The 16,962-nt window shown below is 37.2% G+C and overlaps 1 protein-coding gene across 6 annotated transcripts in view; it reads right to left on the bottom strand.

Annotated features, from left to right (window-relative positions):
• TENM2 (teneurin transmembrane protein 2) overlaps positions 1-16,962 on the bottom strand; it is a gene marked incomplete at both ends in the record, with an annotated part of 523,490 nt that overhangs the window by 108,438 nt on the left and 398,090 nt on the right. For all 6 annotated transcript variants that reach the window (XM_084295547.1, XM_084295548.1, XM_084295549.1 and 3 more), the window contains one exon: positions 6,458-6,663. In XM_084295547.1, coding sequence (XP_084151673.1) covers positions 6,458-6,663 — 206 coding nt within the window. The remainder of the gene's footprint in view (positions 1-6,457; positions 6,664-16,962) is intronic.

Raw genomic sequence — 16,962 nt, 5'->3', positions numbered from 1 at the left:
TGTATAACAAGTCCCCTGTGAAAATACATCTTACTTTAGACGTATTTATCTATCAAGGAGCAGACAGATGCCTAAGAAAGATGTATGTGTTCAATTAAATACTGTAACAGTATGTGCTTGCTGGCCAGTGGTTTCATTGCATTCCCGTTATCACTAGCACATATTTGCTAGCCCCACATTTGTGACAGCTCTAAGAAAGCCTACACCTTCCCTCAATTTCAGTGGAAAAAACAAACCACCATTTTGCATCTTACAGAGACCAAACATCTGAAAGGGCTGTCTTGTAAACTGAATTCCACTCCTTAGCAGCGAGTCCTAGAAAATAATACACGATACGCAATAAAATAATGAAGATTTTCCCTTTTGCTAGCAGAGACAGACAGATGGACTGATTTAATGTATTAGTGACTTACTACACAGCTTTTTCAAACTGGGTTACTAAAGCTGACCTTCCTGTTTGAAATTTTGTAGCAGTTATAATATGAGCCACAGAGCCTATGATACACTTGGCTGTACATCATAGGGAAAAGGATGGAGGTACTACTGGCTTCCTTTTAAATACGTGGTGCTATGACACCAATATGGTGTCATAGCAGCCACAAATGAAATCCAAGACAGAGTAGGAATTTCAGCCCATGAGTACTGATGTTGAAGGATATTGCCACAGTAAGTGCATTATTCCTTTAATCATGGGGAAAGGTAAGAAGTGAAACGAAAAGTTTCACCAAATTTTAAATATCTAATTGCCATTCATCAAGCCCTTTTTGCACAAAGGATTTCCACAAAAGAAGGTAATTTAGGTAATTAGTGCATTTAAGCCAATGCACACCAGAGATTTAGAGAATTCTGGCTTGTCAGTAACTCTCAGAGCATCAGAGGTGCCAAACACACATGTATCTCTCTCTTAAATCAATGACATTTGGAAATATTACTAAAACCTACTGTCTAACAGTCAGAGGTTAAGGACAGACTCATCACCTCCTTGGGAAACGTTATTACTTGGGCAACATCTTGGGAAAAAGAAATCTTGCTCTTCAGAACAATCGTTCACAAAGGGTCAGCTAAGGAAGCAGCAATAAAAGCTGACATTTCTCACTGGCAACATGCTGTTCATCTCTGCTTGTGCTGGCAGGTTCCTCTGCCTCCCCTCTGTTTGATGCTGATTCTGCCTCATATAGTAGAGAAGGCTCAGCAGTTGGCAAGATCGAAGGGGAATAGTAAGTACTCAGGCTGAAACTGCCTGAAGTAGTTTTAGCTACAGAATCTCTTTTCACAATGACAGGTATGACCCAGGGAAAACAGGTCCCTTGGCATGGCTCCCCATAAGGCTACACTTTTAACTACACTCTATAGAGGCTGGTATTACCCATCCTTAATTAAACCGTGAAGAACTATGTCATGTTCAGGCAAAAGTGTAATGACTAAACATCAGTAAGCTTACGACTTGTGAATTACCAGTGCAAGCTGATATAGAATATAACAATAAATGCTTATCCCTCTTTGGATTACTCAGTGCTGAAGGACAAAAAGAAGGAAGATAATGCAGTGGTTCCCTGGGTGTACAAACCTTAACGTGTCAGCAAATACTGGGTATATGTAACCAAAAATCTGAAATCCCTGACCAATTGGTTACTGAGGAGGTACTGTGACTTCATAACTGGATTAGATTTCTTCACACAGTTGGCTGGTTCATCATTTTGCTCCTTGCTGTCCCACTGGTTTTCTGATTTACCCCACTTGCATGATTAATTACCGTTGTATAACGCTGTGCCAGAAATACCATTCTTGCTTTAAAGCTACTCATTCACAAACATGTACAGACAAGAAGACCCATCTAAGAAACGAATGTAAGTACTTTCATGATCTTTAAAAAAACTGCATAGTGGCTTCTTAATCTAACAAAACAACTGCTAAGGAAGAGCAAACTAGATCACATGTACCAGGGAATGAATCTAGTCAGCAATCAAACTATGTCTCTGAAGTAATTTGGAAGATTCATTGACATTTTTATTTATTTATTTTACTATCCTTTATATTTTGTGGCTTCATACAGAAAGTCACACAAAAATGACAAAATCTTCCCATAAACAAAACGCACAAAAATCACAAATGACTGCATTTTCAGAGTTCAGTTTTGGAGGGGGCAGTACTTACACGATTAAAGTTCCACAGAAAGAGCTGACCTGCCAGTTTACTTCTCCAAATTCCAAATTCCCATTTTCCATTACTTTATTTATTTTACTACACAGCATACCAAAACATACTTTTACTTACAAACTTAAATTTCATGCTAAATTCTCTCTGGCCAATTTGTTTTTATAATTTTTCCCTTCAGTGCTTCCTATCTTCCTCTGATGCATTTTATTCACAATCTAATAAGGATTTTCTTTTTCCAGTAACCACGGGGAGTCAGAAAAACAGTTTGGGAACTTTACATGTATATGCTAGTGACTACACTGCAAAACGACATCCATATAGCACAGGTCTACTGAGAACTGCTGCCTACAGGAAGTGAATTAGTTGTGAAAGCACAGTGAAGCAAACAGAGATTGCAGGGGTCAAGAGTGGGAACACAATCTATGTGACCTTTATTTTTTTTCTTACATTTGAAACTACTTGCATGCCGCCATAAAATCTCTAACCGTCTTTGAAATTAGAAACTGAAAAGAAAGATTTCTGAGAGCTCTTGTCTTAATAATGGATGTATCTTCAAACGGAGGAAAAAAAAATAAAAAATACCCCCCTGAAACATCTGATACCCACTGCAACAGTCAAGCAATTTGTTTTAATGTCTAAATGTGCGTCTTGAATGTGACACAGCAGAAGCAGCACAATGAAGCACACTGTTCACTGTAACAGCACCATCACATAGCTTTGAGGTGACCAGAGCACTGAGGAATGTGCTTCAGCAGCAGCCAAAAAGCCAAAAGCTTCCCCAGATATTCAAGCTGTTTCAAGCAAAGACAGTCCTACATAGAAATGGTTTTCATTTTGATATGAAAAGTTTATGAATATAAAAGACTCTGCTGGAAATTAAGGCAAAACAACTCCAGGCATTGCCTTCTCCAGGTATTATAGGGATGTTTCTATACGGTTACTTTAATTCAGGCATCATTTGGAATATTCAAACAATGTGTAGTAACATCATATTTGCTGTAATCTCTGCAGAGTCACTTCATGCTGCACAGATTGGAGGAATTTTACTTGAAAGCAATGTACTTCTGTTTCTAGTTTTCCTGCCACTCAAAAGTGCATTTTTACCTCTCCTCTAGAGCTCCATTCCCTATACACATGGCACACAACTCCGCTTCTAGAGAAGTTTACAGCTACATCAGTTTGACTGACTAAGCCAGGCATTTGGAATATTTGCTAAGCAATAATACAGAGAAGGTTAAATCTCAGCAGGGCCCACAGACAGGAACCGCATCTTGTTGTCTCAGGTTAATCATGTACTTAATTTGCTGATTATTGACTTGTTCCCACAAAGGATTTTGCTTGGCTTGACATATCAGCTCTGATCAGTGATGAGCTGTCAAGTGAAGTTGTTCACTGCAATACAGCTCATGTCCCTAACTTGCAAAACCAAGGATTTCAAACTTCAGGTTTAGAATATTGTCTGGTGTCAACTTCAGACTATTTTCATTCACACAAACCCACTCTGCTTCTTTCTGTCAGAACCAGCCTTCTTTCCCCCAACTTCAGTGTGTAACTGCTTGCATTGCTTTTTCCTAAAATTATTTCTCTTGGCAGCAGTTTGGTTGGATTTTGATACAGCAATCTTATGCTGCATTACCCCATTGAAAAGTGCCGAGACCCTGCACAAATACGGGGAAGTAATCCTGCAGATTATACTGATGGATTTCATTAGCTCCAGCTAGGGATGAGGGATGGAATTGCTTCCACTAAATAAAGACTGAAAAAGAGGTTCTCCAAGGAGGAAACAGTAGGAAACAGAGTTGATATTTCTAATAATTTAATTTAACAGAAAGGTTTTTAAATCTATATCCAATGCACGCAATGTCTAGTGAAGGAAGAAGAACTCTGCTTGATCATAGCCTCTCAGATGAGAACATCATAATGAAACCTAGAACCAATACAGCTGATCACAGTGCAATAGAAATTAAAGTTCATTTTCAATTTCAGAAAATATCTTGTACTACCAGTTACTTCCAGGTGGATTTCTTATAGGAGATACAGGCATACCTCCATCAATTATAATTAACTTGCAATTACAGAAAACCTTGACAATCATTTTGGAGTTTTGGTTGAGCCATTTTCACTTCATAATTTATACTTTTGTTTGTTTTCCTCAACTAAATTCCTTTTTTTTTTTTTTTTTTTTTTTCTTCCATGGTGGAATGATATGGAAAGAGAGTGCAAAAATTCTGAATTAAATGAATTAATGCTCAGTGAATTATGCTGTTAACCTCACCGGTACAGCCAAAGATCCACAGACAGAACCTCACCCCCAAGACAAGATATTGAAATGCAAGTGCCAAAATCAAAACACTCTCAAGAAAGGCCCCAGCCTTGGAACATATTCTCTGTGGATATCTTCTACAATGCATGGATATCTGAAAATGACTTAAAATTATTCAACAATCCATTACAATTTTCCCAACCTACCTAATTATTGTACGGAACTTCAGGATGTTGTATGCTAGCCCCTAGCTATACAGAAAAATAACCTCTTATCATTCCTCCTTGATTTGTGGTCTGCTGGTCTTTATTTCTTACCAGTCAGATATATTTGGGTATCAGATATATAAAGATACTCAGTAACTCAAAGAACGCTTCATAACAGTGTACAAGAAGTCAATGGATTTTGGATAATCATAAAGCTACCTGTTCACAAATTCTTAAAAGTAGAGGTCACAAACCCTTGTAAATCTCTTCTCTCATTTTACCCAAATCAGCCTAAAGATTTTGTTATTCTTGCCTATAGGCTGAACCAAAGAACATGATCCAATGCACACTAGTTCCACAAATTTACTTCACACTGGGAAACAGATCCAAAACTCAGTTACATACGTGTACTTTCCACAGAAAGTTCATTGCTTCACTCTTTGTACCATGAGTTTGTGCCTGTACATGGACACAGTTCACTCAGGGCTGGTATCTCTTGCAGGCACTATGAACATACTTTCTCTGTATGGCAACACAATTGTGTTGAAGCCTCTCTGCTTTTAGCTGAACCTTTTATGTAATTGCAGTCTGCTTCCCAAATGAAAACATAGCATCAGTTCTTTGCAAATCAGGGCAAGGCATCTATCTATCAATGTTAAACAAGGGTGTCCCAAAAGGGAGCCTGGAGTTCTACATTTGATCTTTGGAATTCATATCCTAAATAAAGCATGTAAGTTTAGGTGGCAATTTTTGAATGAAGAACTGATTTTCAGCAGCAAGGATATGTGTAAAGGAAGGGTTCCTTTCCAAAAGCTGGTTCCTATTTCTCCTTCCCTTGCTCTCTAAAGAATGGAGGCTCTTTCCTTTTAGTATGTGTAACTGCAAAATATTATTTCTCATTACACTTCTAATCTAAGTAAACAAGATTCTTCCCATTCACATTAAAAACTTCCAATACGTTATTTTTTCTCTCTGTAAAATAAAATGTCTACATATTCTTACAACAAAACTCCAAACACCACTGAACAACCTATAAGAAAACAATACATAAATTTGGCCCTACTAAATTTAAAACTATATTTACCAACAGCCCTTAGCTCAGTACTGCAGGGTTACTGGGAGAAAAAAAAAAAAAAAAAAGTGCTGTTGCTGAGCTTTCAATTCTGTAGCTGGTTAGAAATAAAGAACTGTGGTTCCCAAGAGAAAGACTTGCTCAATGTCTAAATGACACATTATACCTTAATACCGCCTTTGAGGGAAGAGTAGTAAAATAAAATCCTTCCAGACATGACCACTGCATTTTGTCCTCTAATATGGCTGGGTAGCAGTGATGCCAAAGTTTTTTGCATGCCCACCAAATGCCATTTCACCAGGATGTGGAGTTTGAAAGTTCTATGAAGTAAACCCAGAAAATTATGTGTTATCATATCTAGCTGTACATTCATTCCAGCTGTATACCATGCTTCGATGCTGTGAATTTGACCATCTCCATTCATCATTTTTGACTGGTGCATAACTGGATAAGTCCACTGCAACTGATGCCACAAATTCCTCAGAGATTTAAAACCTCGAGTGCCAAACTGAAAGTTATTTTAAAAGCCTAACCAGCAAGAACATCATCCTTGGTTATTTCTCTCATCGATGTTCTGTTAGGGTATGTAATAATCTAGAAATCTTAATACCAGGGCAAATATCACAAATTAAGTAATTCCCAGCATACTGCACAGAATCCCTAAACTTAAGCTCCATAAGCTCAAACATAAATGTAATATAGATTCTCCAAACTTCTGCATTTTCACATTTAAAACTAAGAAATACATCGATAAAGTACCTGGGCATGAGACGGTGGGAGTCCTCTTCTTATATAAACACCAAAAAGAGCATCCTTCCCTAAGGATATGTTGAACTTCAGGAACTGTGGCTGGCTGATATGGATCTGAGACCGCCAAAAGACTCCAGGGGGCACTTCCTGGGTGACCTTGCGGCCAACTTCTGTTTCTCCACTATCTATGCTGCTATTCCTAGTTACCCATGGTCCTATAAAATGAAAAACAAACAAGTGAGATAACTGCTCTTAATACAGGCATTCTTAGCAGTGATATTCAAGATGAATATCTGTAGCAATTATGCTGTTTATATAAAACTGTGACTTTCTTATTCTGATGCAATTTGTTTGCTGTTTCAAACAGTATGTAAGAATTTGTTCCATATATATAAAGGTAGCTTTGACCCTTTTTCTGTGGAGCACCTGAAATCTTCCAATCCCTCCAAGCTTTGAATGCCATGACTACATGACTACAATCTCTTTACTGATCAAATACAGTAACAGTTGAGTCAAACAAGCACATACAAATTTTCTTGTGCTCTTTTCAGCTGAACCTTCTACGCAACACACACATGCATATATAAATATCAAAAAGGTGAACTGAAGTTATAATTTCAATCTGAATGAACTGATTGCAAATATTCATTACTATTGCTCTATATAGTAAAGTAGTCCAATAAGCTCTGAGTCATAGACGAGAGTTTACTGAAGAAATGAAATGCACAGAAAAGGATTTAGAGGACAGTGTCTGTACTCCAAAATGCACCTTCTCACTCTTTTAAGAAAGTTAGTACATCTCAAGTTGCTCCTTTTAAGTTCTCTCTGCCTGAAACAGAGAGACTGTCTACATGTCTCCCTCTTCCCACGCAGATTTGCTGGGTTGGTTAAAATCCATCATTTGATGGTTCTTCCTAATACATTATAGAAGTCAAGACACGAGGCCCTTCTGGCTGAGCACTCTGGCTTCCAGCCCATGAAATAGCCTTTAAAACACAGTGCAAATCTCTTCTGTTTGGCAGCTGAACAGGATGGTTCTTAGGCTACACATAATTTACATATGGAGTATTTCCCAGCTACAGTATAGAGTAATGTTTGATTATGTCTTCTGATTATGTTCAGAAAAACATAGAAATTTCTGCTACCATCACAGAAGTCTGAAGCTATCATGACAATCTCACGGTGTGTATGTTAACACACACTGGATGGTACTGATACCTATAATACAACTTGACAGTATTTGTTAAAAGCTCAACTGTTTCCTTCGTATTTTTGTTATGGTGTAATGTTATTTTCAATCAGTGGTGAGTTACTGCTGAAATGTTTTCCAGCACTGTATGAATGTAACAGGATGGCTCAGAATGACACATAATTCCAGCAGGTAAATACACAATAACTTTTCTGTCTTGACTATCTTTAATGGAGAGCTGCAATAGCATGGTTTCAATTTTAGATTCCAAATTATCTGCATTAGCAGCACTTACACTTGTACATAATGAAACAGATATTATGTTGGCAGTGTCTTGAAATGGTAAAAGAATGCTCTGAATACCAACTGCTGTACAGGTTTTGGTAAGTTGTTTTTTTTTTTTCCTTTTTCTATGCTAATGGCTCTACAAAAACATTATGGCACTGACAAAAATGAAGAAGCTGCAAAGACAGGCTGCAAAGAAAGGAGAAATGGTTGAGAATGTCAAGCAAGATGCCCTTAGAGCTGCACAAGAACTGCAGACACATCAACCAGAGTCAAGCACGTAATGTTTCATGAAAACTACATGATTTTATTTCTAATTGATTACTGCAACAGAGGATATTTCAAAGTCCCTACCTCTGTGAAGTCAGGCACCATCACACGAGAATTTAAATTACTCCATACCTATGTGGGTAGGAAAACAGATGCAGAACACACGAAAGCACCTGTTGAAGGCTGCACTGGGATCACTTACGGAACGGGAAGTCAAACTGAAAGTTGAAGCTCCTTCTTCTTCTTTCAGTACATCACTCTACTACACATCACGTTTCTAAGTCATAGCAATATTTTTTTTTCCCATGCTCTTGAAATGTGTTCTGTAAATTATTTCTTTGGAAGCAGACTGTACATACTTAAATGAACATCAGCTGTATGTAATCTGTGAACAGACTCCTTGACTCATTCTAAAGAATTTCGTTCTTCAGGAGCAATAAATTCACAGTGAAAGAGAAACATTCAAAGAAAAAGCTATTTCCAGGAAGTATTACAGTAGGCATTATTATTATTATAAAAGCTGTATAAGGAATAAAGGTGAGAAGATTAGTACACTAGTGCCTCTTCCAGTATTCTCTGTCCACTCACCAATGAATTATCTGAATTATATATTTTTCAATTTGCTCAATTTCATGACTACAACAAAGCTGCCTCAGTCCACCAAAGTTGGTGCAAATCTTTGAGAAGCAGAATAGTGAAATCAGCAGATGTAATCTACTTCTCAAAGCACCACGTAAAATGGATGTGAATCTGTAGCCCAGATCTGTTCCACATTAGTAACCACCCCTTCTAAGAGCAAATTTTAGTAAAATGAATGCTCGTTACACCACCTCAAAATTGACATGGTATTGAATGACCTTGTGCATATATCTGATTTACAGATTTTTGACTCAAGCCTTTTTTTTTTTTTTTCTACATCAAATAGAGATTAATACTGCATATTGCTTCAGCCATTAGACCTCACTTTTATCCAAGTGCAAAAAGCTCTCCGAGCATGCACCAGTAATACCACCATCGTCTCTGCTGGAGTTTATGGCTTCACTGGCTGTTAAAGCAGCCCCAAAACACCACCATTAACTTTTGCTAACAATATTGCTTTGAAGTCAACTGAATATATATTCCCTAGAGTTACTTGGCAAATAAATTGAATTCCTACCCCTATTAAAAGGCAGATCTTCAACAGAGGCTCAAGCTTTAGTACTTCTGGATGAACATAGCCTTAGTCTCCTTTGTTTTTCCAACATTCTGTTTTGTAAAGCTGAGAAAGGTGTCTGTAGTAATATGTAACCCTCTAATACATCAAGCTAAAAACAGAATATTCCAACCTTCAAGAAAACCAGCATTACAGTCCTACTACTTCGGTGCACACCTCATAGGTAAACAACCTACCAAATACCAAACTTTCCCCTAAAACCATTAGGGGACCCATTTTTGTATTTTCTCATTGAAATTATGAAATTACTGTCTTAAAATTTGGTGAGAACAGCAGATAAGGCACACGAATTTATTTAATCAACCTAAAAACATGATTCAGGTTACTAACACTGAAATAACCCAGTTCAATTCGGAATTATTTTAGGAAGCATCTCCCCATAGACGTACTTTTCTCGCTGTAGTACATAAATGACCTATTTTCCAGTTCTACAAACCACTCCTAGAATATGGCTCAGGAAACTCTGCTTAGGAAAAGAATTGTGACAGCTAGAGAAGTTCAATGCAGTAGAGGATTTTAAGAGTGAGTTAGATGAGCATCAAGTGATAGATGTGTGATCAAGACATACTTAACATAAATGACCCCTTATCTTTAAGTCTTTATTTTTTCTAGTATGGCATCTCTCTGCTCTGCACCCATGCCATGTGTATGAGAAACTTGGCTGCTGCCTTGTCTCTGGCATGTGAAAGGGTCCCTTATTTTTAGTTTCCAGAATGTAACACATCTTGTTTCTATGGCTCTAAGTTATAATGCTGAAGTAACATGACTTAGAAATGCTTTAAGTCCTGCTAAAATAGGAGTTTTATGTTTTTGACTAACTTCTTGTAAAGATTTAAGTCCAGGAAGCCAGAAGAGCTCTAAAGACTATTCATTAGTGAATTATATTCTCATAACTTCATGCTGAATTACTCTCCCATTATGATAAAACACAGAACCTGGAAGAGCATCTTGGTACTGCTCCTTGCTTTGTCACAGCCAATGCACCTGAGCTGCTCATGATCTCTATGTTCTCAGGTGATTATTTGTAAAACAGAAATATTAATAATGATTTATTAAAAGCTCTCACCTTGACGAGAAATGCAGAGCAGTCACATAAAAAATACTACAGGAAGGGTCTCGACACTGACCTCTTTGATGTTCCTTCCTCCACAAGTTAGAAATACAGAAATGAAATGCAAAGTATGTACACGTATGAAAACTGAATCAATTCTCAGACAACAGGCTTAAATTTACTTTAACTTAAAAAGCAGAACACCTAGCTTTATACTTCCAATAGTGTTTTTTTTTTTTTTTTTTTTTTTTCTCCGCTAACAGCTTCATTTATAAACTTTGTCTCTAGAGACTCCTAAAGTAAACTTCTCTTATAGCTTCCTTCTGTCTTCACCTCTTAATGCAGCGAATGCATCTTTCCACCTGATTCACTCCCTCCAGGTATTTTTGGAACCTTTTCCATTTTGATGGACCACTGCAGATCACATTCAAAGACCATAAACTGCAGTTAAGTGAAGTTACAGATGTGACAAACTGACAAATCTGGGAAGAAAGACTAATCCAAAGAACTCATACTACTGTGAGCAAATAAAACACAAAACCATTACTTCTGCTGTGGGTGGCTGTCTTTGAGTTTTGTTTGTTTATCTCATAACCCTATGGATACTTGATTCCCCCCCATGATTTCCTCTCTATAAACATCTGCAAAAGAGAGTTTTAAAAGCATACTTCTTCTTTTTACCCAGGGGAGCCATTTCAATCTCTCAGTCAAACATATATTTATCAACTAAATAACACTTACTCATTTAAACTGCTGTGTTATTTACCCAGTTGAATTACTATTTTGGCATATACATTTGAAAAGACTGTTTTAGCACTCGAGTATATTTGCCTTTGAAGCTATCAGGCAGGCAATACATGACAACAGCAAGGCAAACTCCCCCACTTGTCAGCTGGCCTCATCTTGGAGCTGGGGTCAGCTTCAAGGTGGCAGCTGGTCCAACATGCCCACTCAGCCTTTCATTTAAATAACATCAAGCAGTGTCAGCTATGCTGGCAGAACTGTATCTACACTGAAACCAGATACACTTGGTATTAGAGATTCCTCTCCCATACCATAGTCAAAATTAAAAAATAAAAATTAATTCTGGCTACCACCAGTGTTACACTACAGACATTCCACTGAAACAGCAATTAACTTCAGCACTTTGACGATGCGCCTAGCAGTGCTGACTGTAAAGCGTCTTGATACCATGCTGGAAAAATACCTACCTGAAGAGCCATCCCAATGGACTGGACCCATAATGAACTACCAAGATCAGCTGGACAACCACAAATTAAATACAATGCATAAATATCACAATTATTGGTTAAAGATCATTCTCCTTCACTTTTTTTTTCCTGTACCTCTCAGTTTCTTATAGATCTGTGCTGCAGACACAGCTTTCTTTATCTTTTGATCTAACGTAACGGTCTGTTGTTATATAGTTATCAATTTTCACAATTGACTGAGAATTCCAAAGAAATTTATGACATAGCTGTGTAAAGAAAGCCATTTAATAGAAAAAAAAAATACAATCCACTGACTTTTGGAAACAAAACAAACAAAAAACCAACAACAACCAAAGCACAATAATTACAATTGTTTTCAATGACTATTTTTTTTCTTGGGTAAATTTTCTTGGGTAAATTTTTTTCTTGGGTAAATGTTCATTTATATAATCAGGCATTTCTTGTTATTTCAGAGAGGAAAATAATTAAAAATAAATAATTTAAAAAAAAAAGTAGAAAAATGTCTTTTCTGTACACATTTCTCCAGCTGAAAATTCAGTGTTATGCACTATTATCTCACTTATCAATCCCTCCATGGACTTCAAAATATCTACTACTAATACCTAAGTGCCCTAGTACCAAAGTGAAACACAGGTACTTTTTTGAAATGTGTAAAGTAGATTGACTGCTGATGCAAAACAAATTCCCAGAGCTATAATAAAGTAAAAAGCCAGGAAATGAGGGTCTGTAGAAGCTGCTATGACACATCTTGAACTTCAGTTATGCTGAGGATGCTGAGGTAATAATGAGCTCTATTTAGTGAAGTGAGGAGAAAGGAAGCTTCTGAATTTGTATGAGCTTTCACAGGTCCAGCAAAACAGCTTCTGAAACAAAATCCATGTCTCAGGTTTGTCAGCCAATATTCCATCACATTTCTATTGTGGTGAAAAGAAAGAAATTCTGCAAAGGGACCATCAGCTTAAGACCACTGCTCTGGCTCAGCTGCAGTCAAACAATCTTACCCTGCAAGTGGAATTAAAATACGTGTTTCTTTATGACCTGGACACACCTAAAAATGTAGCCACATTTTCACATTCCTGTGGATATGCTTCACAGGATTCGCTGTTTTCAGAAACAAAAGTGAATGAGAATTGAAATGAAATTGAGAACTGTTAGTTCACAGCATTTAACAAAGAACAAATACATACCAGCATGGATTTCTGCATCATCTCTGATGCTATATGCAGTTCACTAAGTAGCTTTGAACACAGCAATTCATACTATTGCTATCAACACAGTCACAGTAAGTTAAAATACCTCCTCCTCTGTTCTAATGAACTTAGACAAATACTTGGCTCCTGCTAAGACAGCCTTGAAGGACCCTGGTGTATTGTCAGAAGACCACAGCTGCCACCCTTCATAGGGTCCATATTTCTATTTCTGCTTGCTAACATGTTAATTAAGAGCTACATTACATTAGCCACATAACTACTTAATAAGATTAATCCACCTGGAAAATGATGGCATGTCTTGATTAAATTGAATGAACATAACGGAAGTGACATTTAAAATACATTGATTGTTATTACATTTTGATCATCTGTTTCAAGGCGTCTGAAAGGAAATAGTTGAAAAAAGAGTCGCGTTGCTTACATTATTAATGAGGTTTCAGGACTTTTTTTTTTTTTTTTTTTTGTAATGCTTTTATCAACACACCACTGAAGTCCCTCCATTTGGTCCTGAGTCCTTACACCACCTGATGAGAATGACTTGGTTTCCAGGTTTCAGCATCAGTGTTCCTGGCATTCAAGTCAGGGCCTAATCTATCTGCACCTGAACCCCAGCTCATCAATATGTAAGAATGGCAACTATTCCCATTTAATGTATTTCTTATTCCTTTAATGCTGTCTGTCTACTGCTTTGATAATAAAGTATCTGAACCATTAGAAAAACATTGCTGTGTGCAAACTGAAGTGTGACTAGGAACTGCAGCAACAGGAAGAGGGAAAGACACCCCTTTCTCAACGTAATTTGGACAGCACTGAAGACAATCTTTACAGCTTCACAATGGCTGCAGAGTCCATATCTATGCAAAGCAAATTTCTGCCACATTAGTAGAATTCCATATTTCCCCTCCCTAAATCGAATGGATTTTAGGCATTCATCTCAAGCAAGTAATTTTAAACCATCCTCAGCAAATAGTGTAAAATTTAACTCCAAATTTAAATTTCTTCATTTTATTACTGCCATTACATATGCTGAATTAGATAACTGGAAACTAGTATTTTTCATTAACTGTAATTGTATTTTTGAGATCCACATGCTGTGATAGACTTAGTAAAGATCTCATAAGCTGAGCACGAACCTGGATCAAGCTGGCTGGTCCAAAGAGACACATGCACTAGATTATGTGAGTATCAGAACACGCATTCAAATCTACCTTTTCCAATTAATCATTGTATTTATAGTAACCAGAATGATCTTTCAGATCCACAATCCGTGCCTATAATTGTCTTTGGTGTCTTTTCAAACGCTAGTTTCTAGGATCAAAGACCACAATATTTACTGTGCTTTTCAGCTTTGTGAAACCTTCATTTAATGAATCATTAAGTTTAAAAATAGCAAATCAATTTTTATTTATTTATTTATTTATTTTTTAAGTAGCAGAAAATCTGCTGAATTTGTGAAAACACCACGGAAAATATGTCAAACAAAAAAGAAAAATCTCTACACTGAAGTATTCTTTACTCAGGTTTGCAGCTGGAGCTAGTTTGGATATTTTCACGTGAATAGCACTTTATCTTAGGTGTCCTCTGAAATGATTAAAGTTGACTTTTATAGTATATTCTGTCAATTAGAAAGGAAACTGCACATAGCTAGTCACATATTTTATGGAAATATGTGTCTACCCTACTACATAACTTTAAATTTAGAATACAGTCTTGGCATACACTAACATAAATTAGGCATCTAAAAACTCCGTAAGGTCATCTAGTTCACTTGTTTGTGAACAAACAGTTATTCCCAAACATGCTCTTATTCTTTTTCCTCATCTAGATTTATTACACCAAAATTCTAATACTATCCTTATGTAACTGTATCAGACAAATGGGCTTCAATCTTGGATATTATTTTTTTTAATATCATTATTTATCTCATCCCTGTAGCAATTCCACGGCAGTGCCAACTTTTGTTTTTATAATGCACTATGAAGGAATCCGACCTTGCCACTTTTATTAAGAAATGAAATTTTATTTACTCTTGCCAATTAATATAAATCTCTAGTTCAGCACAACTTTGAGAGGCTAAAGGCAAAAAAAGGTAACTCGTGCTTTGTTTACAGTCAGAGCATGGTGGACTTCACTTGCAGTTTTACAGCAGAACTGAGGATTTTTCTGCCCATTGCAACTTGCCTGTTCCTTTCAGACATCCCCAGTATCAGCAAGATGTAGCATGGAATTACAAAAAAAACCTGCAATTGTGTTAATAGTGAATTTTGTTTTTATTCAGATAGGAAAACGTAGTAATAAAATATTTTACATTTTCTTTGTATTGCATTTTTATTATTTCTTGCAAGAATTCAGTCTTTTAATAAGGAACAAGCAGAAGAAATTGAAATATGTCTTTTTTTTTTTTTTTTCCTTTCTAAATTGCTCTACTTTAAAATGCCTTACTTGCTGAGTAGGCACAGCTTGCGTTTAAGTGGCCGTTTTCAGTCGAGGGGTTAAAGGTTTCTTTGGGAGACCCATGTTTTGAAAAGAATGGCTTCATCCTGAGCTGTGTCAATTATAAAAAGGTCACTCTCCACAGCCAGAGCCCTGAAAATGGTTGTTGTGTTAAAAGCTGTCAGAGGCTTTCCTAAAAACTGCTGGGATAGCAATATTAACTTGAATGTAATAAAGGGAATGGTGAGGTTAAAAAAAAAAAAATCAGCTGCTATGAGAATTTCTGTTTTAGACATTCCTTGTGTTCACCCAAGCCTGTCATTCATATTATTCCATTGTGGAATATTATTTGCCTAAATATTGCTCTCCTTCTTCTCCAAAATTATCAACTTTTCAGCAACCTTCTACAAAATGTCAGAAGAACACTTTTCCAACACGCTCTGCTGAAACCTAACTGTGGCAATTTAAGACATAACCAGTGGTTCCGTCTCCTTGTCTCCTCTACAGGAGGTTACCGCTCCCCAAACAGCCAGCACTGCAACCTCTTCTCATGTGCAAAGCTAATTAGAGCTGGGTTGGGATACACTGCCAGAATTTGCACTGAAGTGCCCCAGGCAGATGAGCACATTCCAATTCAACAGTTCTGCTGCCCTATATTTGCACAGAGATGGCAACAAAAAGCTGCAGGGGAGGGAATTTGGAAATGTGCTAAACACTGCAGTTGTCTGCTAAGTGACCATAATTGAAGTCCTGAGCACTTCAGGTTCCTGCCTAAAACCATAGGGTCTCTCACCTGTGCACAATCTGGAAGAGGTTCTGCAGTAATATAAATATTCTCCCTTGTACCTAGGGATGTGCTGTTCATCCACTGTGTGACCTGTGGTCAGTCAGAGAGGGAAGCCGAGCCAACAAGCCACTGCCTGAAAATCCTGTGTTTTGCCATGAATAGCATGTTGAATTTCAACAAAAGAAGGAAGCCAAAATTAGGCCCTCCACAAAAAACACAATGATGTAGAGGTGCAGCAGCATTATTTATTGAAAATGAAAGCAAATCAATAATATGTAAAAGGACCAGGTACACCAAAGAACTGAACTTGGCTTTCCTCCCAACACTACCTTGACTGAAATTCTTCCAATGCACCCGATGCAACTATCCTGTTTCAGCACTTGTTCAGCAACTTGACACTTGATTCAGCAACCAGCAAGCAAAACATAAGCCACAGGTGCTGAAAGCAAGGCGATGCTCAGCTCTAAACAAAACTCTTCTGCTGACCAACACCAAATGCTCTTACTTTTCTTCTGCTTCAGCCACCCCATCCCACCCACACAGCGCACCAAGGCTTTGAGTAATGGAAAGGTTCCGTTCTGTCCTGTCACTGCTGCTGTCCCAGTAGTAACCAGGGGAAGCGTTATTGCTGTGTAGCAAAGAAAATACCTCAGCTTCACCATTAAAAAGCATTCAATTTACATGACTAAAATCTTTTTTCGTGAAAACATATTTTCTTGGTTTTTAATGTATACTTTTGTAGTTTAAGAAAGTACTTGTTCCCAGATTTTTCCTCATTCTTCTCATTGCCCTGTATCTTAATTCTCTATTATCATATAGTTTTCCTTCAGAAAAAAATAAAAT

This window comes from Netta rufina, assembly GCF_964035555.1.
Source record: "Netta rufina genome assembly, chromosome: 14".
Classification (NCBI taxonomy): Eukaryota; Metazoa; Chordata; class Aves; order Anseriformes; family Anatidae; genus Netta; species Netta rufina.
Note: the sequence above shows the minus strand (reverse complement) of the source record. Positions and strands in the feature narration are given on the sequence as shown.